Source organism: Meles meles, chromosome 6 (genome assembly GCF_922984935.1).
Source record: "Meles meles chromosome 6, mMelMel3.1 paternal haplotype, whole genome shotgun sequence".
NCBI classification, from domain to species: Eukaryota; Metazoa; Chordata; class Mammalia; order Carnivora; family Mustelidae; genus Meles; species Meles meles.
In genome coordinates, this window is record NC_060071.1 from 74,182,981 (window position 1) to 74,205,710 (window position 22,730).

The window sequence follows — 22,730 nt, forward strand, 5'->3', positions numbered from 1 at the left end:
ACTTCCACTTATTTTGTAACTACTGGAAATTTCCATTCATTTAACCTAAGTATTGATATTTTGAGGGAGATGGCCCTGACAGTGTTCTAAAAAATATTTCCCAAATGATATGATTAAACTATTAAATTATAATTAAGCTCTCAGTACTGCCAATATGATGGAAAGAATATATTCCTGAGAACGTAGAGGTGCTAATACTGACTATGACAATCTCTATAGATATTTCCTTCACCAGTCAAATGAAAGATTGTGACTAGATCACTTCTGAGGCCCCTTGCAATTTTTAAGCTGTAATTCTGTGCATAAACTTGCAGTCCTGATGAAAAGAGAAAATAATCCAGTGCACACTATTCTGCATAGAGCCCCAGCTAAATGTTCTTTATGTTGTAACTCCTTTCCTTACTCACAGCTGATAGGATGTGAAGATGGTCCAAAGTAAGGAACAGTGGCTATCAGCCAGCTGAAGGAGATGGCCTAGGTCAAGCAAAGTCTTCTCTGAAGAATTTAAAACAAAAGACCCAGAATTAGCCTGAAAAGTTAAGCTGAAAAGTCATAAATGTTCAGGGATAAATCAGCAACTTGAAACTGAAACCAACAGTTTAAAGAAGTGAATGGATCAGATACCCAAAGAAAGAACTCAAGAAAAAATAAGTATATAAAACCTCTAAGAGAAGGCAGTCTTGATTCTACCAGCTTTTTACCCTACAAGCTTCACCCTGAAGCCCAATTGCCCCTCCCTGATGGTTCATTGACATAAACCTTGCTTTTACTTCAGTTCATCTGTCCCTTTCCTTAACCAGAACCAAAACTGGTACAAAGACTGCAGAGCAGGGCTTCAAAGAAAATGTGGAATTGGCTATGATTAGGGAATCAGAGTAGGGAATGCAATGAGGATCCTAGTTTGGAAAGCTAGCAAAACAGGATATATAAAAGAGATACAGTTACTTAAAGCAGTCACCTATGACCCTCCAGGACCTAGAATATGCCAGGCATATATCCTTTTATTGTGCTTTTGCTTTACTGCATTTCACAGAAACTGTTTTTTTACAAACTGAAGGTTTGTGGCAGCCCTGCATCAAGCAAATCCATTGATGCCATTTTTCCAAGAGCATGTGTTCACTTACGGCTGTGTCATATTTGGCAATCCCCACAGTATTTCAAGCTTTTTCATTATTATTATATTTGGCATGGGACCTGTGATCAGTAATCTTTAATATTATTGTAATTTTTCTGGAGTGCAATAACCAAGTCCATATAAGACAGCAAACTTAATAAACGTTGCATGTGTTGACTGCTCCACTGAGCAGCCATTCCCCCGCCTGTCTCTCTCTCCTTGAGCCTCCCTGTTCCCTGAAACACAATATTACAATGAGGCTAATGAATAACCCAATGATGACCTCCAAGTGTCCAAATGGAAAAAAAGAGTTGCGCATCTCTCACTTTAAATCAAAAGCTAGAAATGATTAAGCTTAGTGAGGAAGGTATGTCTAGAGCTAAGACAGGCCAAAAGGCAGGCCTCTTGTGTCAAACAGCTAGCCAAGTTGTGGATGCAAAGGAAAAGTTTTTGAAGGAAATTACAAGTGTTACTCTAGTGAACACATGAATGATAAGGAAGTGATATGCTGGTATGGAGAAAGTTTTAGAGGTCTGGATAGAAGATCAAAGAAGCCAAAACATTCCCTTGAACCAAAGCCTAATCCAGGGCAAAGCCCTGACTGTCTTTAATTCTATGAAGGCTGAGAGAGGTGAGGAAGCTGCAAAGTAAGTGCGGAGCTCAAAGAGGCTAGGTCATGAAATTTAAGGAAAGAAGCCATCTCTATGACATAAAAGTCCAAGGCAAAGCAGCAAGTGCTGATGTGGAAGCAGCATCCAGTCATCCAGAAGATCGAGCAACCATCATTAACGAAAATGGCTCCTTATGTTGCAAGATGCTGTTTAGGACTTTCATAGCTAGAGAGACGTCAATGTCCAGCTTCAAGGCTTCAAAGGACAGGCTGACTCTCTGCTAGAGGTGACTTTCAGGTGAAGCCAATGCTCACTGACCATTATGGAAATCCCAAGGCCCTTAAAAAATGAAGCTCAATCTACTCTGCTCACACCTTTATCCACTCATCTATTCATGGACACTTGGGTTGCTTCTGTATCTTGGCAATTCTAAATAATGCTGAAGGAAGCATACGAGTCCATATATCTTTCCAAATTAGCGTTCTCATTTTCTTTGGGTAAATACCTAGCAGCAGAATTACTAGATCATATGGTCATTCTGTTTTTAAGTTTGTTTTTGAACATTTTTTATTTAAACTCAATTAACATTCAATGTATTATTGGCTTCAGAGGTACAGGCCTCTGATTCATTGTCTTATATAATACCCAGTGCTCATTATATCATGTGCCCTCCTTAATGTCCATTACCCAGTTACCCTATCTCTTTACCCCTTTCCTCTCCAGCAACCCTCAGTTTGTTTCCTATGATTGAGAGTCTCTTTATGGTTTGTCTCTCTCTCTGGTTTTGTCTGGTTTAATTTTTTCCTCTATTCCCCTATGATCTTCTCTTTTGTTTCTTAAATTCCACATTTAGTGAGGTCATATGGTAATTGTCTTTCTCTTATTGACTTATTTTGCTTAGCATAATACCCTCTAGTTCTGTACACATCATTGCAAATGGCAATATTTCATTTTTTATGGCTGCATAATATTCCTCTCTGTGTGTGTGTGTGTGTGTGTGTGTGTGTGTGTGTGTGTGTGTGTGTACACACCACATCTTCTTTATCCATTCATCTGTTCATGGACATCTGGGCTCTTCCCACAGTTTGGCTATTGTGGACATTGCTGCTAAAAGCATTGGGGTGCAGGTGCCCGTCATAGGATAGTTCTATTTTCAACTTTTTTGAGGAACATCCTTACTGTTTTTCACAATGACAGTACCAATTTACATTCCTACCAAAAATGCACGAAGACTTCTTTTTCTCCACATCTTTGCCAACACTTGTTATTTCTTCTCTTTTTGATTTTAGCTATTCTGGCAGGTATGATACCTTATTGTGGTCTAGACTTCTGTTTCCCTGATGATTAATGATGAGGATTATTTTTCATGTGTTTGTTGGCCATCTATACGTGTTCTTTGGAAAAATATCGATTCAGGTCCTCTGCCCATTTTTAAATCATATTTTCTTTGGTGTTGAGTGTATACAGGAAAAGCTCACAGCTAACATCATACTCAATGGTAAAAACCTAAGAGCTTTTCCTCTAAGATCAGAAACAAGTCAAGGGTGTCTACTGTTGCCATTTTTTCCAACCAGTATGGAAGCTCTGGCCACAGTAAACAGACAAGAAAAAGAAAGAAAAGGTAACCATATTGGAGAGGAAGAGGTTAAACTGTCACTATTTGCAGATGACATAACTTACATAACAGACCCTAAAGACTCCACCAAAAAACTACTAGAAATAGTAAATAAACTCAGTGAAGTTAGAGAATACAAAATAAATACCCAGAAATCAGTTCTGTTTCTATACACTAATAACAAAGTAGCAGAAAGAGAAAATAAGAAAACAATCCCATTTACAACTGTACCAAAGACAATAAAATACCTAGAAACAAACTTACACAAGATGAAAGACCTGTACTCGGGAAACTATAAAACACTGTTGAAAGAACTGGACATGACACAAATAGAAAGATACTCCATTCTCATGGATTGGAAGAATTAATATTGTTAAAATGTCCATAGTACCCAAAGCAATCTATAGATTCAAGGAACTCCTTATCAAAATACCAACATTTTTCACAGAACTAGAATAATCCTTAAACATGTACAGAACACAAAAGACCCAGAACAGCCAAAACAATCCTGAAAAAGAAGAAAGACTGAGGTATCAGAATCCCAGACTTCAAGATGTACTATAAAGATGTAGTAATCAAAACAATATGGTACTGGCACAAAAATAGACGCAAAGACCAATGGAAAAGAATAGGGAGCCCAGAAATAGACCCATGCTTATATGGTCAGTTAATCTATGATAAAGGAGGCAATAATGTACAATGGGGAAGATAGTCTCTATAACAAATAGTGTTGAGAAAATCGGACAGCTACATGAAAAGAATGAAACTGGGAGCACCTGGGTGGTACAGTCATTGAGGCATCTGACTCTTTGTTTCAACTCAGGTCATGATCTCAGGATCATGGGATCAAGCCCTGCATCAGGCCCCATGCTCAACATGGAATCTGCTTAAAATACTATATCTCTCTCCCTTTGCCCTTGCCCCTCCCCAGACTCTCTCTCTAATAAGTAAATCTTGATTTAAAAAAAAATGAAACTGGACCACTATATTATTTTTTAAAAATCAAAATCAAAATAGATTAAAGACCAGGACACCTGAGTGGTTCAGTCAGTTAAGTTTCTACTTTCAGCTGAGGTCATAATCCCAGAGTTCTGGGATCGAGTCCCACATCAGGCTACCTGCTCAGTGGGGAGTCTGCTTCTCCCTCTCCCCCCACCACTCATGCTCTCTCTCAAATAATGAATAAAATCCTTGAGAAAAAAAATAGATTAGGGGCGCCTGGGTGGCTCAGTGGGTTAAAGCCTCTGCCTTCGGCTCAGGTCATGATCCCAGGGTTCTGGGATCGAGCCCCGCATTGGGCTCTCTGCTCGGCAGGGAGCCTGCTTCCTCCCCTCTCTCTGCCTGCCTCTCTGCCTACTTGTGATCTCTATCTGTCAAATAAATAAAGATAATCTTAAAAAAAAGAAAAGAAAGAAATGGATTAAAGACCTAAATGTGAGACTTGAAACCATTAAACACCTTGAAAAGATAAGCATAATTTCCTTGACATTCACCTTAGCAACATTTTTTTAGATGTGTCTCCTAAGGCAAAGGAAACAAAAACAAAGACTATTGGGACCACATAAAAATAAAAAACTTTTGCACAGCAAAGGAAACCATCAACAAAACAAAAGACAACCTGCTAAACAGAAGAAAATATTTGCAAACGATATATCTGACAAGGTATTAATATCCAAAAATATAAAGAACTTACATGACTCAACACCAATAAATTTTCTATATTGCCTTCTAAAATCTTTATTGTTCTATATTTCACATCAACATCTATAATCTGCCTGGAGTTCTTCTTTGTATATGGAGTACATAGGGGCCAAGTTTTACTTCTTTCCTATATAGGTAAGATGTCCCAGCACCACTGATCAAAGGAAAAAAAAAAATCAACTCTTCTGTACTACTCTACTATGTCATTCTTGACAAAAATCAAACATCAATAACTGTATAAGTCTGTTTCTGGTGCTCCATTTTATTACTTTGGGGTATCTGTTCTGAGGCTGCCACCACACTATCGTAATGGTCAAGACTTTTAAGTCTTGAGTTGGTCAAAGTAGTACACTTATTTTCGTGTTAAGATTTCCTTATATATTCCTAGCCCCAACTATTTCCATAAAATGTAGCATAATTCTCTCAAGTTTCACAGAATCCTCTTACAATGCTGACTGGTAATACATTAAGGCTATTTATAAACTTGGAAATAATTGATGTATTTACAGTAGTGAATCTTGCAGTCCATAAATATGGAATTCATCTCCCTGAAGTTTCATTAATTTTTTAAAAGATTTTATTTATTTGACAGATACACATCACAAGTAGGCAGAGAGGCAGACAGAGAGAGAGAGAGGAGGAAGCAGGATCCCTGCTGAGCAGAGAGCCTGATGTGGGCTTGATCCAGGACTCTGGAATCATGGCCTGAGTCAAAAGCAGAGGTTTTAACCCACTGAGCCACCCAGGTGCCCCTGAGGTTTTATTAATTTGACCACAAAAGTCTTCTACATGTTTCATCATACTTATTGCTAGGTTCCTGATATTTTTTAATGGTATGAAAAGTGGTATTCATAGTTCAAGTTCAAAGTAAGAAACGCAATAAATTATGTCTCTCCCACTGAATGCAGGCAGAAAACATGAACAGAATGCATGAAACTACCATTTGAGGACTCTGAAAAGTAAATGATAGAAGGTGAATTGGGAAAAAATATCAAGGGCGCCTGGGTGGCTCAGTGGGTTAAAGCCTCTGCCTTCGGCTCAGGTCATGATCCCAGGGTCCTGGGATCGACCCCGCATCGGGCTCTCTGCTCAGCCAGGAGCCTGCTTCCTCCTTTCTCTCTCTCTGCCTGCCTCTCTGCCTACTTGTGATCTCTGTCTGTCAGATAAATAAATAAATACTTTAAAAAAAAAGGGAAAAATATCAAATTTTGAAGTCCACTGTACCAGAACAGTTTAACTAAAGTTAGGATGAAAGCAAGAAGCAAAAAAAGAGAGCTCCAAAAGAACCATTTACTTTTGGCTAAAGAAGTAGGGTAAGAGATTTAGTTTTCAAAGAGAGGGATGGAGAATTCCCTATTTATCCTTCATTTTTCCCTTCTCCATTTTCTCACATCCCAGTCCCCAAGCAATCCCACAGCTCCCATATGAGAAGCTATGATTCCAAGAGAGTGAGGTGAACCCTCACTGTTTTTCTTCTTTCCCTGTCCTAATGCTACTTGGCACTGAACACAGGTACATTCCCAAGAAGTATAGTGCAGAATAACTAGAGCCTCAACTTTGCAACAAAGAAACCAAAAAGGGGAACCCCGGAAACCAGAAAGTACCAGGGAAATCACAGAAAGGGAAGAGCTCAGAAGAACGAGCCTATAAACTTTGTTTATAAACTCCTGGGCTCATTCCCAGGCAATGAATGCATGGATCATACCTTGTAAACCAAAGAGCAAAAACCTGAAGAACTGAACTACAGGAGAGGCCACTGACCAGGTCCTTTACTGGCCACTAGGTGGAACATACACAGGGTATATTTAACTAGGACTGCAAAGGCTTTAAAAATGGAACTGACATTGAAACCCACAGAAGGCTGGTCAGAATTTTCCGCCTGAATCTAAACAGGCAGACTGCCTGCTAAAACAAAAAATATCAACATTCTCAATAGGATTTACACAAGATCCGAAGTTTCATAACATAATTCTTTTAAAAGTCCAGGTTACAATCCAAAATTATTCAGCAATACAAAGAACTAAGAAAATCTCGAACACCTGGGTAGCTCAGTCAGTTAAGCATCCAACTCTTGATTTCGACTCAGGTCATGATCTCAGGGTTGTGAGATCAAGCCCTGCATCCGGCTCCACGACGGGCATTCAGCCTGCTTAACATTCTCTCTCTCCCTCTCCCTCAGTCCCCCACCACACTCATATACTCTCTAAAAACAAACAAAAAACCCCCAACTCACAATGGAAAAAAACAATCAACAGACCCATATGTTGACATTATCAGACAAAAACATGAAAGTGGTCAAAATAAAAATGTTCAAAGAGATACAGGTAAACACTCTCAAATCAGTAATCTAAGCTTCCAACCTAATCAATCAGAAAAGGAAAGCAAAACAAATTCAAAGTATGCAGAAGACAAGAAATAATAAAGAGCAGAAATCAATGAAATTGACAACAGAAAAATCATAGAAAATATGAATGAAATCAAAATCTGATTATTTGAAAAAGAACAATAAAACATATAAATCTCCAGAAGGACTAAGAAAAAGAAGAAACAAATTATCGATATGAGGAATAAAGGAGGGAATACCAATACGAATCTCGCAGACATTAAAGAGAAAATACAAAATGCTATATGCAATTCTACACACATAAATATGGCAAAGGAATGGATGAAAAAGACTAATTCCTCTAGAACCAGAAACTATAAAACCACACCTAAGATGAAATATATTACCTGAAATATATTACACTATTAAATCAAATGTGTCGTTCCAAACCTCCTGAAAAGAAAACTCCAAGCCCAGATGTTTCACTGGAAAATTCTCCTAACATTTAAAGAATAAATGACATGGACTCTACATGACCTCTGACAGAAAATAGAAAAGGAATACCTCTAAACTCATTTTATAAAACCAGCATTACAGGGGCACATGGGTGGCTCAGTGGGTTAGGCCTCTGCCTTCGGCTCAGGTCATGATCTTGGGGTCCTGGGATCGATCCCTGCATCAGGCTCCCTGCTCATCAGAGTCCACTACTCCTTCTCCCTCTGCTTCCCACTTGTGCGTTCACTCTCTTTCTCTCAAATAAACAAAATCTTAAAAAAAGAAAAACCACTATAGATCAACATCCGTAATAAACATAATGCAAAAACCTCAATAAAAAACTAGCAAATTGAATCTAACCATACATAAAAAGGATAATATAGCAGTAATACAAAGCTAATTCATTTTGCAGAAGTCAATCAATGTAATCCACATTAACAGTCTAAAGAAGAAAAACCACATGACCACATTAATCAGTGAAGAAAAAAACATCTGACAATATTCAAGACCCCTCCATGATAAAAAAAAAAATTTCTCGGCAAAAAAAACAAATAGAAGGAAACTTGTTCAATCTTATAAAGGACATCTACAAAAACAAACAAAACCTAGTACTAGTCAGTACAGTAGGTGCAATAAAGCAAATTAGAAATGACTCAAATAGGATTAGCAAATGGATTAGAAGAAACTATCCAGAGTGCTGCAGAGAAGGATAAAAAGAAAATACAGAGGAAAGGATATTAGACACAAAAATAAAGTGATAAGGTCCAATATGTTTAGTCTCATAAGGTCAATGGGGTAGAGGCAATTTTTGAGGAGATATTAGCTGAAATTTTTCCATATTTGATAAAATACATCAATTCACAGATTCAAAAATCTCAAAAGCCCCAAACAGGATTGAAAAAAAATATACGCACAACTAGACACAACATAGTAAAACTTCAGAAAGACGAAGAAAAAAATCTTAAAAACCGCTAGAGAAAAAAATACAACTTTTAAAGAAGCAATAGGCTGGTAACTGACTTCTCAACAGAAACAGTAAGAGGCCACCTTTAAGGTGGCGAAAAGAAAATACTGTCATACTCTACCTAGCAAAGTATCTCTCAAAAACAAAGCAAAATAGACATTTTCATTCAAAAAAGAAAAAATGACATTACAACACCAACAGATCCACACCAAAGGAAATTCCAAAATTTCTCCAGGAAGAAAGAAAATGATTCCAAATGGAATGTGAAAGATGCAGGAAGGAATGAAGAGTAAGGTAATAATAAATACATAGGTAAATGTAAATAGCTACTGACTACATCAAATAATAATAAAGTCTTACAGAATTTATTAACATGAATAGACTTAACACAGAAGGGCAGATTACAAGCAGGAAGAAAGTAAAAAACGATACAAAGAGTCTTGTATTGTTTGAAGGACTATAAATCCTCAGCCAACTTTGGCAAGTTAAATGGTAACTTAAGAATGCTATTGTAATTTCTTTTTTTTTTTTTTTTTTTAAGATTCTATTTATTCATTTGACAGAGAGACATCACAAGTGGACAGAGAGGCAGGCAGAGAGAGAGAGAGGGAAGCAGGCTCGCCGCTGAGCAGAGAGCTCAATGCGGGACTCGATCCCAGGACCCCGAGATCATGACCTGAGCCAAAGGCAGCGGCTCAACCCACTGAGCCACCCAGGCGCCCCGCTATTGTAATTTCTAAGGAAAAAGCAGAGTATATAACTTCAGGAAAAATTTTACAGGGAAAAAATAGAACAAAAAAATATTTGGGGCACCTCAGTGGCTCAGTTCATCTAGCATCTGCCTTTGGCTCAGGTCATGATCTCAGGGTCCCAGGATCAAACCCCACATTGAGCTCCCCGCTCAGTGGGGAACTGCCTCCTTCCTCTCTCTCTGCCCTTCCCCCACCTCATGCTCCTTTGTGTGTGTGTGTGTGTGTGTGTGTGTGTGTGTGTGTCTCTCTCGTCCTCTCGCTCTCTCAGACAAATAAATAAATTCTTTAAAAAAAAATAGCTTTGTGATAAGCAAATACAGTAAGTCTTAAGAATATGAAACTTACATTCTTAAATGCATGTATTAGAAAGACTGAAATGATCTAAACATTTATCTCAATAAGGAGAAAATAGCAAAATTAATCCAAATAATGTAGAAAGAAGAAAATAATTTAAAATAAGAATTAATGAAAGGGGAGCGTGGGTGGCTCAGTGGGTTAAAGCCTCTGCCTTCAGCTCAGGTCATGATCCCAGGGTCCTGAGATCGAGCCCCATATCGGATCTTCGCTCAGCGGGGAGCCTGCTTCCTCCTCTCTCTCTGCCTGCCTCTCTGCCTACTTGTGAACTTTGTCTGTCAAATAAATAAATAAAATCTTTAAAAAAAAAGAATTAATGAAATAGATAATAAATATGTAATAAAACTAATAAATGTAAAAGTAGTTTATTTTAAAAGATTAATAAAGTGAATAAATTTCCATTAAAGAAGAGAAGGCACAAATAACAAATGGCAGTAAGGAGAAAAGAAGCAATATACCAGATGTTGGAGATCTTAAAAAGATTGTTAAGAGGCTGCTGCAAACAAATTTATACCAAAAAATGGAAAATCTACACAAGGAATAAATCTTTGGAAAAATAACCATCTAAAACTTATTCTGGAAAAAAGGACAGATAAACATTGTCACATGAGGTCTAGGTCCAATTTACCAAAATGTTAGGAGGGGTTATCTCTGGATTATACCATTACAAATGATTTTATCTTTCTCCTGTATTGTTCAAATAATCTACAAGGCCATATGAATGTGCATGGGTTCCAGTGTTAATTCTGCCTTAGATCTAGCTGTGTCTTTGATTAAATCCTTTAATTCTCAGATCTAAAATTCTTGTACTACATCAAACTGAAATATTTCATGTACCAATTTAACATACAAGATTGACATTAATACCACCATTTCAAGGGGCGCCTGGGTGGCTCAGTAGGTTAAGCCTCTGCCTTCAGCTCAGCTCATGATCTCGGGGTCCTGGGCTCGAGCCCCGCAAGGGGCTCTCTGCTCAGCGGGGAGCCTGCTTCCCCTTCTCTCTCTGCCTGCCTCTCTGCCCACTTGTGATCTCTCTCTCTCTCTCTCTGTCAAATAAATAAATAAGATCTTAAAAAAATTTTTTTTAAAATCCACCATTTCAAAATATATACCAACCACATACAATTGACACTATTAAATACTGCCAGAAAGAAGGGCTACAGCTCAGTTTCTCTATAACCAAAGTCAGCAGTTTAGTAGATGATCCCCAGTTTAACTAGTTTATATCTTAAAACAACATACACCAACTCCTCTTGTATAGCAGTGCACATTTATATAACTGGTTGACCTCAGAGGATAAGCACAATGCCTATGTCCTCAAATATTTTTTGAGTAAAGGATAACCATGAAGTTATCCTAATCTACCGTGAAATGGAAACTTTCCTTACTTTCCTTTTTATTTTCTATTATTTCAACTTTGTCTGAATTATGAGTTCTTTATAATGCAATTATTACATTAATGATTTTTTAAAACAAAAAATTGGGTTCTTTTATGGTTTTTGTTTGTTTTTTTTGTTTTTAATGGCCAAATTGGGCTTTTGATTTTTATCTAAATTTTATAAAATTTTTCCAGCATAAAATTATGATACCCATATTTGAATGCTCCATTTGTCTACATATTGGAATATTATTCAAATGACTTTCTAAAGAGAATCTTGCTTCTACCCAATACTCCTTTGGCTGAGTTTAGCACCACCAAGTAGGGCAGCCATCTCTACAATGTCTTTGCAGGCTCCCCAGTTTTCAACTCCAGGCCTAGCTCAACTGATTGTTAAAACATGTAACTCTTAAAATGCAGAATCAACACACTCCAAGGATTAGGTTAGTTTCCAATTTTTTTATGTAATGAGGTCTTTTAAAAGCATAATTAAGGAAAAAGGGAGAACTGCTTGATGGGAACTGTCAATTCTTTCAATACATAATATACATCCTTAGATTAAACCAGACCAGAGACACCTGTGTGGCTCAGTCAGTTAAGTGTCTGCCTCTGGCTCAGATCATGATCTAAGGGTCCTGGGATGGAGTCCCCCATTAGGTTCCTCGCTCAGCAGGGAGCCGCCTTCTCCCTCTGCCTGCTTCTCCCCCTGCTTGTACGCTCACTCTGACAAATAAGTAAAATAAGTAAAATCTTTTTTAATAAATAAATAAACAAGCAAACAAACCAGACCAGCAAAGCTTTATACCTGGATAGTAATTATCAGCTCTCCCTGCTCCCATCCTATAAAATGCCATCGAGCTATATCAAAAGATACTATAAAAAACAGTATTATAAGGATGCCTGGGTGACTCAGTCAGTTAAGTACCTGCCTTCTGTTTGGGTCATGATCCCGGGGTCCTGGGATCGAGCCCTTGGGATTGAGCGTCAGGTTCTTCTCCCACTCCCTCTGCTGCAACCCCTGCTTGTGCTCGTTCCTGCTCTGTCAAATAAATAAAATCTTTAGAAAAAAACAGTGTTATAAAAGTGGTCACTATGTTTACTATAAATATGTTCTGTATTACACTAAGTGCCCTTTCCATACACTATTATATTGGGTACTTCTTGCACCCAATAAATTGTTGTTCTAGGCACTAAAGAAATAAAACTAACGGGCATTTAAGGTACTCAGGTATTTTCTCCGAGTGAAAAAAAGAAGCCATTTAAAAGTTTTGAACATGGGGGGCACCTGGGTGGCTCAGTGGGTTAAAGCCTCTGCCTTCGGCTCAGGTCATGATCTCAAGGCCCTGGGATCAAGTTCCGCGTTGGGCTCTCTGCTCAGTGGAGAGCCTGCTTCTCCCTCTCCTCTGCCTGCTGCTCTGCCTACTTGTGCTCTCTGTCAAATAAAAGATGAAATCTTAAAAAAAAAATGGTAAGATTCTGGATGCATCTTGAATGTTAGCCAACATAATTTGCCAATATTAGATATGAGGTGTAAATGAAAGAAAGGAGTGAAAGATTCCAAGTGAACTGAAAAGAAAAAAAGAGAAGTAGCCATTTACTGATTTAGGGAAGGCTGGAGAAGGAGAATGTTATGAGGATAGGGTTTCTGAGATAGCTGTTAGATATTCAAGAGGGAGAGGACAAAGTCAGAGCTAGGTATAGAGGTCTGGAATCAGGCTGAGAGGGAGCAGGTAAAAGGAGGAAATCCAAGAGAGCTGAGTTGAAGAAATTATTTCAATAAGAAAGAAAAAGTAGGGGTGCCTGGGTGGCTCAGTGGGTTAAAGCCTCTGCCTTCGGCTCAGGTCTTGATCCCAGGGTTCTGTGATCGAGCCCCGCATCGGGCTCTCTGCTCTGCGGACAGCCTGCTTCCACCTCTCTCTCTCTGCCTGCCTCTCTGCCTACTTGTGATCTCTGTCTGTCAAATAAATAAATAAAATCTTTAAAAAAAAAAAAAGAAAGAAAGAAAGAAAGAAAGAAAGAGTAGAGCACCTGGGTGGTTCAGTGGATTAAGCCTCTGCCATCGGCTCAGGTCATGATCTCAGGGTCCTGGGATTGAGACCCGCATCAGGCTCTCTGCTCAGCAGGGAGCCTGCTTCCCCCTCTCTGTCTCTGACTGCCTCTCTGCCTACTTCTGACCTCTCCCTCTCTGTCAAATAAATAAATAAAAATCTTAAAAAAAAAAGATAAAGCAATTTTACAGGAGAGAAAAATAGAAACTGCTAACACAAAGCCCTTGAGTAGATAAAAGATAGGAACTAGGGTATCAATCAAGATTTCTCAAAACTTCTACAGTATTGACATGGGGGGGGTGGCTGTCCTTTGCATTGTATGACATTTATCAGGATCTGAACCCTTTCTGCCGTAGATGCCTGTCCGCCCCCAACAACCCTGTCACAACAATCAAAAATGTCTCCAGATATGTCTCCGAATATCCCCTAGGGAGCAAAATCACTCCCAGTTTAAAACCACTAGTATAAGTGGACGAAATGGCCTTTGCTGGAAATACTGATAATTCATGTACATTAAAGGCAAGAAAGAAGATGCAATGGGCAGAGTACAGTATAATTTGAGTATCTCCCTCTGATTAGATCCTTGTTAAGTATACACGCAGTCAAGGCCAGAGAAAACAAGGAATTGCTAGCATATCATAAAACTGAAGTCATTACTCCAAGGAAAATGTTAGTATTTTGTTCTTGAACTACAGCTAACATATAAGCTATATCTATCTTTGAACTGAATCTAAGCCAAAACTTCTGTGTTTTGGGGTCCGTCCACGCCCCCTTCCATAATGCCTACATAGTCTCAAGCTTCCTGGGTTTCTTTTAAAATCACAGGATGAGGGCACCTGGGTGGCTCAGTGGGTTAAGCCACTGCCTTCGGCTCAGGTCAGATTTCAGGGTCCTGGGATCGAGCCCCGCATCGGGCTCTCTGCTCAGCGGGGAGCCTGCTTCCCCCTCTCTCTCTGCCTACTTGTGATCTCTCTGTCAAATAAATAAATAAAATCTTTTAAAAAAATAAAATAAAAATAAAATCACAGGATGAAAACATAATGACTTAGCACAAATTAAATTAAATATACTAGGGGTGCCTGGCTGGCTCAGACAGTAGAGCACGCAACTCTTGATCTTGGGGTCTTGAGTTCAAGCCCCACGTTAGGTATGGAGCCTAATTTAAATTAAAAATTAATTAATTAAATGTTACTATTTCCAAGAAGGCTCACTTTTTAGAGGGGGCAGCCCTAATGGGACATCTTCAGTGACAAATCTAAGAGGATATTATTTATGAGAATCAATTCATTCCACCAAATTACCATGTAGTATTTAAAGAAGTCTCACTCTATCCACTGACACTTTTGTACCTACTGACTTCTCTACCAGAGGGATATAAGATAACCGTCTTATTCTGCAGGTGCTTAGAATGGGAGGAGAGGGGGGCACTGAACAAGCCCTTAGCAACCATGAAATGAGAAGGTTTGAGAATAGAAAAGCCAGGCAACTGGGTTCACATATATATATATCAAGTTCCAGTATAACAGGAGCTATGTCTAAGAGAAAGAAAATACAGTCACAACACCTGTGTAAGTTGCACTTGCTTCCTCTATAACCGGTTCTATATCCTGTTACATAATGAATTACAGTTTCAGAGCAAATATATAAAAGAACTCTACAAATTTAAGAAGACTGAAAACCCTAAAATTTCTGTTAAATTATTTGGCTTCCAAACTTGTTTTAAAAAATAACCCACAAGCCTGAAGAGCCTTATTAAATGTGAATTACAGATATTTTCTATCATTATTCCCTTTTAAATACTGCTTTGCTTTCTATCATAGTAGGAAATTAAATTGCTCAGGCATGACTTGTTTTTCCACTGTGCCATTGCGGTTGTAACCCAACACCCTGTGCTCTTTTTGATAATTAAATACTCAGACTCCGATTTGTTCTAAAAACTTCCCAAGACCCAAGGTAAGATACTGATTGTAATTCCTAAAGTCGTCTTTTAAATATCCCAAATCCTAAGAACATAAAGCAAAGGAGTAATATCTAGAGCATGGAAAGCCTCAACACAACCACAATGGCCCCATCTTCCACTTCATACTGTACTGTGACGGTCCCAGGCAATTACCACCTACCATATGCTGAAGATACAATCATGATACATGCCACCTTCTCAACCATGAGCCCAAAGAAGACACACAACTTCATAAACACTCTGCATGGCTTCTTCTCTGAGCCAGAAGGGAGGTCAAACTCCCTAACTGTAAAGTCAGATAACAATCCTATACATATCAATGGAGGGGCAATATACAACAGACTCCAGAGCTATTACTTTACCACAATCACTGTATGTTTCCAGTCCATTTTCCCTGTTGCCTCTTGGAAATCTCTAGAGAACTCCATATAATGTTAATTTAAGGTCTAAATACTTTAAAAGATCCTAAGTTAAGAACCTCATGTTATAGATGAAAAACCTAAAAATAAGTTTGAGTTATCCAGGGTCATAGAAGTAGTTGGTCTCTAACTTCTCATCTCTAAGGAGGCATTATTTGGGGCTTGTACCAGAGTTTCTGTGTAGCTTCTAAGAGTCTCACCTCTATAAGGCAGAAGGCTAACAATCTGTAAGTAAAAACTTACACAACCTCATATTTACCTACAGGCTCACACTAAACTCGAGCCCACAAACTCTGAAGATAGCGATTTAGATAAACAAGAAGTTACTTTCCAGGAACAAAGAAGCCAACTTCTCTTAAAAAACAACTCCATTCTAAATTCTTAACTTTTGCTTTTTCCTTTACTATCAGCACCGGTTGTAATAGCTGTATGAGTTGTTATGTGCACTGATAACTGACCAGCACAGAAGCATTTTTCTGTCCAACTTCCCATTCTCCTAGCCAAATGTGATCTCTTATTCTTGAATTCCCACAAAGAATGTGAGTGCCTCGCAACACCACACAGCCAGTGGGCTGTGGTTAGGTACATGTCTTAACTCTCCAAGGAGATTACCAGGTTCCTATACTTCTTTAATAAATTCCCTAAGATCAGTATTATGTGTTTTTGTTCTTCTGTTGTTACCACTGTTGTTCATCTCCACAGAGCCTGACACACCTATGTGCTCAAGAAACCTGTGCTAAATGAATAAACAGGCCGATCATTTAAAAGTTTGATGTTGCCCTAATTCTAGGACTGGAATGTTATTATACCACAGTAGAATTAAAATGTATCTAAATTCCAGACAAAGAAGTCATATAACAGTAACTTCTAACTTTTAAATGAATGTTTTTTCATTCGTTACTAACCTTCTGGTGGTGCTCTAAGGGGAAAAAAAAATAAAAGTTAGGAAATGCCAGAACACATTTTCCTAAAAAGTTATGGGTTGCAAATTATATTTTTCAGCATTCTGATAGTGTTTTCTTATTTATTAAGGAAGTCTTGTGTTTTTTTTTAATTCCTTTGTGAAGGAACAGTCACCCAATAATTTATCTATTACATTATTCTTTGGCTTTTGTTGTTCTTGCCACTCAGAAAGGCCTAATACCTGTCTTTACAACTGTCAATCTTACGTGAAATCTTTTATCTTCAATTATACGTGATCGCTTTCATCTGCCTTACATCATAACTATGTACATCATTTTTAATATCTACCAGTAGGTGATAAACCGAGTGGTAATGACTGATTTTTGTAAACTTTAATAAATGTGTTGAATTCCTATCAGACTGGAATAACAGCAACTGCCCTATACATCTGAAAATACAGTCTGTACCCCTTAAGGCCAAAATGTGAAAAAAATTAATTATATTAATTGTATTAATAAGGTACTATCATTATTTTAATTGACATTTTAATACTTACAGAAAATTTTTTAAAAATGAGGACTAAAACTTAATAATGTACTATCATTATTTTAATTGATATTTTAATACTTACAAAAAATTTTTTTAAGATTTTATTTATTTATTTCACAGACAGAGATCACAAGTAGGCAGAGAGGCAGGCAGAGAGGGAGAGGAAGGCCACCCAGGCGCCCCTAATACTTACAAAAAACTTTTTAATACTAAAGACTATTTTTCAGGAAAGCAATAAAAAACATAAATAAGGGGGCGCCTGGGTGGCTCAGTGGGTTAAAGCCTCTGCCTTCAGCTCAGGTCATGATCCCAGGGTCCTAGGATCGAGCCCCGCATCAGGCTCTCTGCTCAGCAGGGAGCCTGCCTGCTTCCTTCTCTCTCTCTCTACCTGCCTCTCTGCCTACTTGTGATCTGTCTGTCAAATAAATAAAATCTAAAAAAAAAAACCATAAATAAGGAAAATTTACACTATCTACTACATTAAGCCTTAAAACATTCACTTATAGATAAGAAGGTAGTTGGGAATGTCTCAATGGCAAAACAAAGTACAACAAAGCTCATACATAGTAAAAAAAAAAAAAAAAAAAAAAACCCAAAACAACCAGCTCCTTGGCCCATCTATCTGGGTCTTGATCTATTACAGGATAACAGTATCCCCATAAGTTAGCTAACACACTGAAAAGAACAGAATGATCAAAAGGTGACATATACAACCATATTTATAATATCACAATTGTTTTTAAAACCACTACCTGCCCAAATGTAAGGAAAACCATCATAGCATGTCTTAGCACTATAGATACACACCACTGGGACTGTCCACTACAAACTGTACCATCATGACAACATAACACCAACTGGGACACGGTGACATAAGCAGTCATTCACAAGCCAGATGAACACACCACCCACTACCCACCACGCATAGTGGAATATATATAACACACTGTTTTTCAATTACAATATCATGAACGCTTCAAATTCCTTTAAGAATAGTTCCTTCTTAAAAAAAAAAAAACTTAGGGGCGCCTGGGTGGCTCAGCGGGTTAAAGCCTCTGCCTTCAGCTCAGGTCATGATCCCAGGGTCCTGGGATCGAGCCCCGCATCAGGCTCTCTGCTTAGCGCAGAACCTGCTTCCTCCTCTCTCTCTCTCTGCCTGCCTCTCTGCCTACTTGTAATCTCTGTCAAATAAATAAATCTTTAAAAAAAAAAAAAAACACTTAAAATTATAGACTCTGAAATAAATGATCTACCCTATTTTGAAAAGATCCTCAGGTTATCATGAAAGAAAGCATTAGCTAAAAACCACTGTCTGGCTGCAAGACAGTCTTTCTTACTACACTGGCCAACATCTATGTCTTCCAAACACACGCACACACCCTCCAAAGTAAGCACTCTGATAGGAAAAAAACATACTACAGAGAAAGGCCTACCAGATGTGAAGTCACAGGACCTCCATTCCAGTCCTGGCTGGTCCCTTTTTCAGTCATCTGACTCAGAACTAAAGTTTTTTATCTGATTGCTATACAAATCAAATGGCACACTCTATGTAAAGGAGCTCTACTTTTGTGGGTTTTTTTATTTTTTTCCTGTATTACTGTAGGCATTCAAATAATTGTTAGCTGAGTCTAGAATACTTGAATACAGCTTGTTCTCATTTTTTTAAAGAGAATCTGTTCTTCCTCGAGTCCAAAAGTTCATTTCTAGTTCATGGCAAAATTATAACTGCATCAGTGCCCTCAAAACTAAAATATTAAAAGGAGATGGTGTGCAACAAGGGTCTGTAAATGCCAAAGGGCCAAAACAATCAGAATAATAGGCAGGAATCCTAAAACAAGTAAATTTTGAGTCATATTTGAGAAAATAAAAAGCAAGAATTCTCGTGTTGCAACATAAACATGTAGGATATGGGGCACCTGGGTGGCTCAGTAGGTTAAACATCAGACTCTTGCTTTTGGCTCACATCATGAGCTCAGGGTTGTGAGATGGAGCCCAAATACATCTGACTCCACTCAGTGGGGAGTTTGCTTCTCTCCCCCTCTCTCTGCCCCTCCCCCCACTTGTTCTCTCTCTTTCTCTCTCTCAAATAAATCTTTTAAGAAGTAGGATTTGGGGCGCCTGGGTGGCTCAGTGGGTTAAAGCCTCTGCCTTCAGTTCAGGTCATGATCCCGGGGTCCTGGGATGGAGCCCCACATTGGGCTCCATGCTTGGCAGGGGGCCTGCTTCCTCCTCTCTCTCTGCCTGCCTTTCTGCCTACTCATCATCTCTGTCAAATAAATAAATTTAACAAAAAAAAAACACCTATTAAAAAAAAAGAAGTAGCATTGAGTAAGATGATTAGTAGGTCTATAGCAGAGGGGATCGAGTAAGATGATGAGTAGGTCTATAGCAGAAGGGCTAAGATGAGGAGAACATATAATCAAATATAAAGTCAAAGATGGCAGAACATCTGACAAGTTTAAGTTTCATAACACATCCATTAGGAACAACTTAACAGTCCTGAGCCAAGAATGAGATGGTGAAATGGTATTTGAGAAAAACTATCCCAGCAGCTGTGTGGAGGATAAACTGATCAGAGAGGAGTATAAGGGAAACAAGTTTAGAAGTGTTTATGTTAAGTAATCCAATTTAGGTTCTACAATAAAGTGGTAACTAAGATGATGAAAAGGGATAAATCTGGGACAGCTGGGTGGCTCAGTAGGTTAAGCATCTGCCTTTGATTCAGGTCATGATCCCAGGGTCCCGGGTTGGAGTCCTGCATCAGGGCTCCTCGCTCAGTGGGGAACCTTCTTCTCCCTCTGCTTCTGCCCCCCCCCCTGCTTGTGCTCAAGTGTGCTCTCTCACTCTCTGACAAATAAATAAAACCAAAAGAAAGAAAGAGAGAGAGAAAGAGAGAAGGGATAAATCTGATACACACTGCAGAGAGTCAATCACTGTTGGTGATAGGTTGAATTAGGGAGGTGGTAAAGGAGTTGAAAATGATTTCAAGGACCTGGTCATGGGCGGCCTACAGTATAACCACACCTGCGCAATGCTCACAGTTCTTGCACTAGCTCTTCCAGACTGCACCTGAACTTGTTTAGCTCTATTCAACATTCCCACAATGAGACACTGCTCCACTTTAGATGAAAACAAAAACTACCACCACTATGATAGCGTGGAAATACCCCATAACCTAAGGTTCCAAACATCTTGATGCAGAAAGCCCACTCTTCCAAGCTAGGAAACTTCCTCCCAACCTACACAACTGGGGAAAGGAGAATTTCTTCTATGCCCCAAATTGTCTCTATACACTTGAAGTTCAAGCTCAACTCTATATGGATTTTTAGGTCACATGGATGCAAAACACAGATGACACCACTGATAGGGTCATGTGTAACAATATAAGTCAGGCAAATTATATCCTTAAAGGTTCATTCTAAACCGAAACAAAGCCAAGTTGATTACATTTAAAAATTAAAATCACCAAAAGGCAACCTTATGGGGTTATTTTTAATGCATCATAATGATAAATTCTGTTCCAGAATGCACTGTGCTACATAATGATTCTGCAGTTTTGCTGAAGCTTTTATTTCTGCAGCTTTAAAAACATGCTGTTGGAAAGCAGACATCAAAGTGTCTTCCTAGTCTTAAAAGCATACCATTATGCTATTTCCAGTTTTATCAAGTGTAAGTTATCAATAACACTGTGTATTTAATCAAGATCTTATTGCTTACAGTGCCTTCGGAGGAGGACCCAGTATAAATTTAATACAGAAAAGGAACTCAGGTTGATCCATGGAAGTCTATCTATGGGTAGAAAGAAGCTCTAGGGCTTAGTTTGAATTAGCTATACTAACAACATCCATTCTCCAAAAGGACTGATCCGTCCAAGCTCATTCAGAAAACATGTCTTTTTCATCAAGATCTGAAAGGTTCTAACACGTTATCGTTTACACACACTTTACTCGCACAAACAACAGCGACAACAAAAAACTTATAAAATTTTCGCATTGCCTTAGTTTAAAAAAAAATAAACCAGCCTACCTTACAAACGGATTAAATATTACCTAGGAAGGATACCAAACTGATCTCGTGATAAACAGCTTTCCAGGCCACTGTCACTCTAACCCTTCCACTTAGATTTTTCGGGGGCAAAGAATGAAATTTTTTATTTCCTTGTTGGAATTAAGATTCTGCATTAGGAGATAAAGAAGGTCGGGTCGTATTGGGTTTAAAGCCACAGGCTCCAGCGCTCCTCGCAGCCCTAACTCGGCGGGCAGGGGGAGCCAGGTGCAGCATCGCCTCCATGCTCGGAGCCTAAACCAAGTCTTCGCCTCCACGCCGAGAGCAGGTGCGAAACGGACGCTCAGGGTTTCGGCAATTGCAACCATCTTCCTCCACCGCAGACCAGAGACCGCCCTAGGAGAGGAACCTTCTAGTCCAGTCATCCCCGGGGGCCCCTTTGCTGAGGGCGAACAGTGCGGTGGATTCCTAATCCTTTTCCCTGAAGGGTAATTTCCTACACCAGCCGCAGGACTCACAGTCCCACGCCCGCCCCCCCGAAACTGAGCTGCAAAGGGGGCGCAGGTGGGGCCCAGCAGCCCCACACTGCCTCCCCGGAGAGGCGTGGGCCGGAACGGGGATCTCGGCCCCGGGTCTCTCCCCCTTGAGCTCCCGACGCCGCTCACCGTGAAGGGGACATCCCCGACGCTGCCCACGGAGTAGCAGTTGTCTCCAGGGTTGACAGCCCCGGTGAGGACCTGATGCAGATGCATCTCCGGAGCCCAGGCTGGCAAGGGACTGCGCGAGAGGAGCGACACGAGCGCCGCGCCGACCGCGAGAGCGCTTCTCCCTCCGCCTCCCTGGGGACGCACCCCGCGGCGGCTCCGGCTTAACGCCTCGCCCCGCTCTTGCCTTCCCCCTTCCTCGTCCCTGCCATGGGAGCTCCTCGACCGCTGCCGCCGCCCGGATCGCCACTCCGCTGCGGAAATGCCCGGATGCTCCCACTGCCTGCTGCACCGGCGCACAAATGCGGGAGGAGCGCAAGGGTGCGTGTGAGGCGGAGGCGGGTTGGGGGGGGCCGGGGTAGCGCGTGAGCCGGGAGCGTGCCAGAAAGGACGCTCCGCCCGAGGGAGAAGGGCGGTGCGCGCCCACCCTCGAGGGAGCTACAGTAAAGTGGGAGGGTAAACCCCTCCTCCAGCTGCTGGGCTCTTAGCTCAGTCCCGCTCCCCGCCCCGCGTTTGCGCGTGCGCGCGCAGTGGTTTCCAGGGCAATTGCGCGCGCCGCGTGGACCCTGGTCCCGGGATTGCGCGCGCAGACGTGCGGGAGTTCCCTCGGAGGCTCCCGGCTGCGGCCAGTGGGGGCGGGGCACGCAGCCGTCCTTCTCTGGGGACTCGCCTGGGTTCTGTCCTACGCTCCCGAGTACACTGTGTGATGGTCCGGGCAGCTGACCTCAGGAGGACGCCAGTCACCGGGAAATTCCACCTGGAAAATCTTAGATCCCGTAGGGCTTTTTGACAATACCGAGTGTAAGGTATTTGATTTTACATAAACAATAAAGAC

The 22,730-nt window shown here is 40.1% G+C and overlaps 1 protein-coding gene across 4 annotated transcripts in view; it reads right to left on the reverse strand.

Moving 5' to 3' along the window:
• The window catches only part of DMXL2 (Dmx like 2), a 156,170-nt gene extending 133,772 nt beyond the window's left edge, over positions 1-22,398 (reverse strand). For all 4 annotated transcript variants that reach the window (XM_046008047.1, XM_046008046.1, XM_046008049.1 and 1 more), the window contains exon 1: positions 21,857-22,398. In XM_046008047.1, the coding sequence (XP_045864003.1) occupies positions 21,857-21,943 (87 nt within the window). In that variant the 5' untranslated portion in view covers positions 21,944-22,398. The remainder of the gene's footprint in view (positions 1-21,856) is intronic.
• Positions 22,399-22,730: the final 332 nt, after the last annotated feature.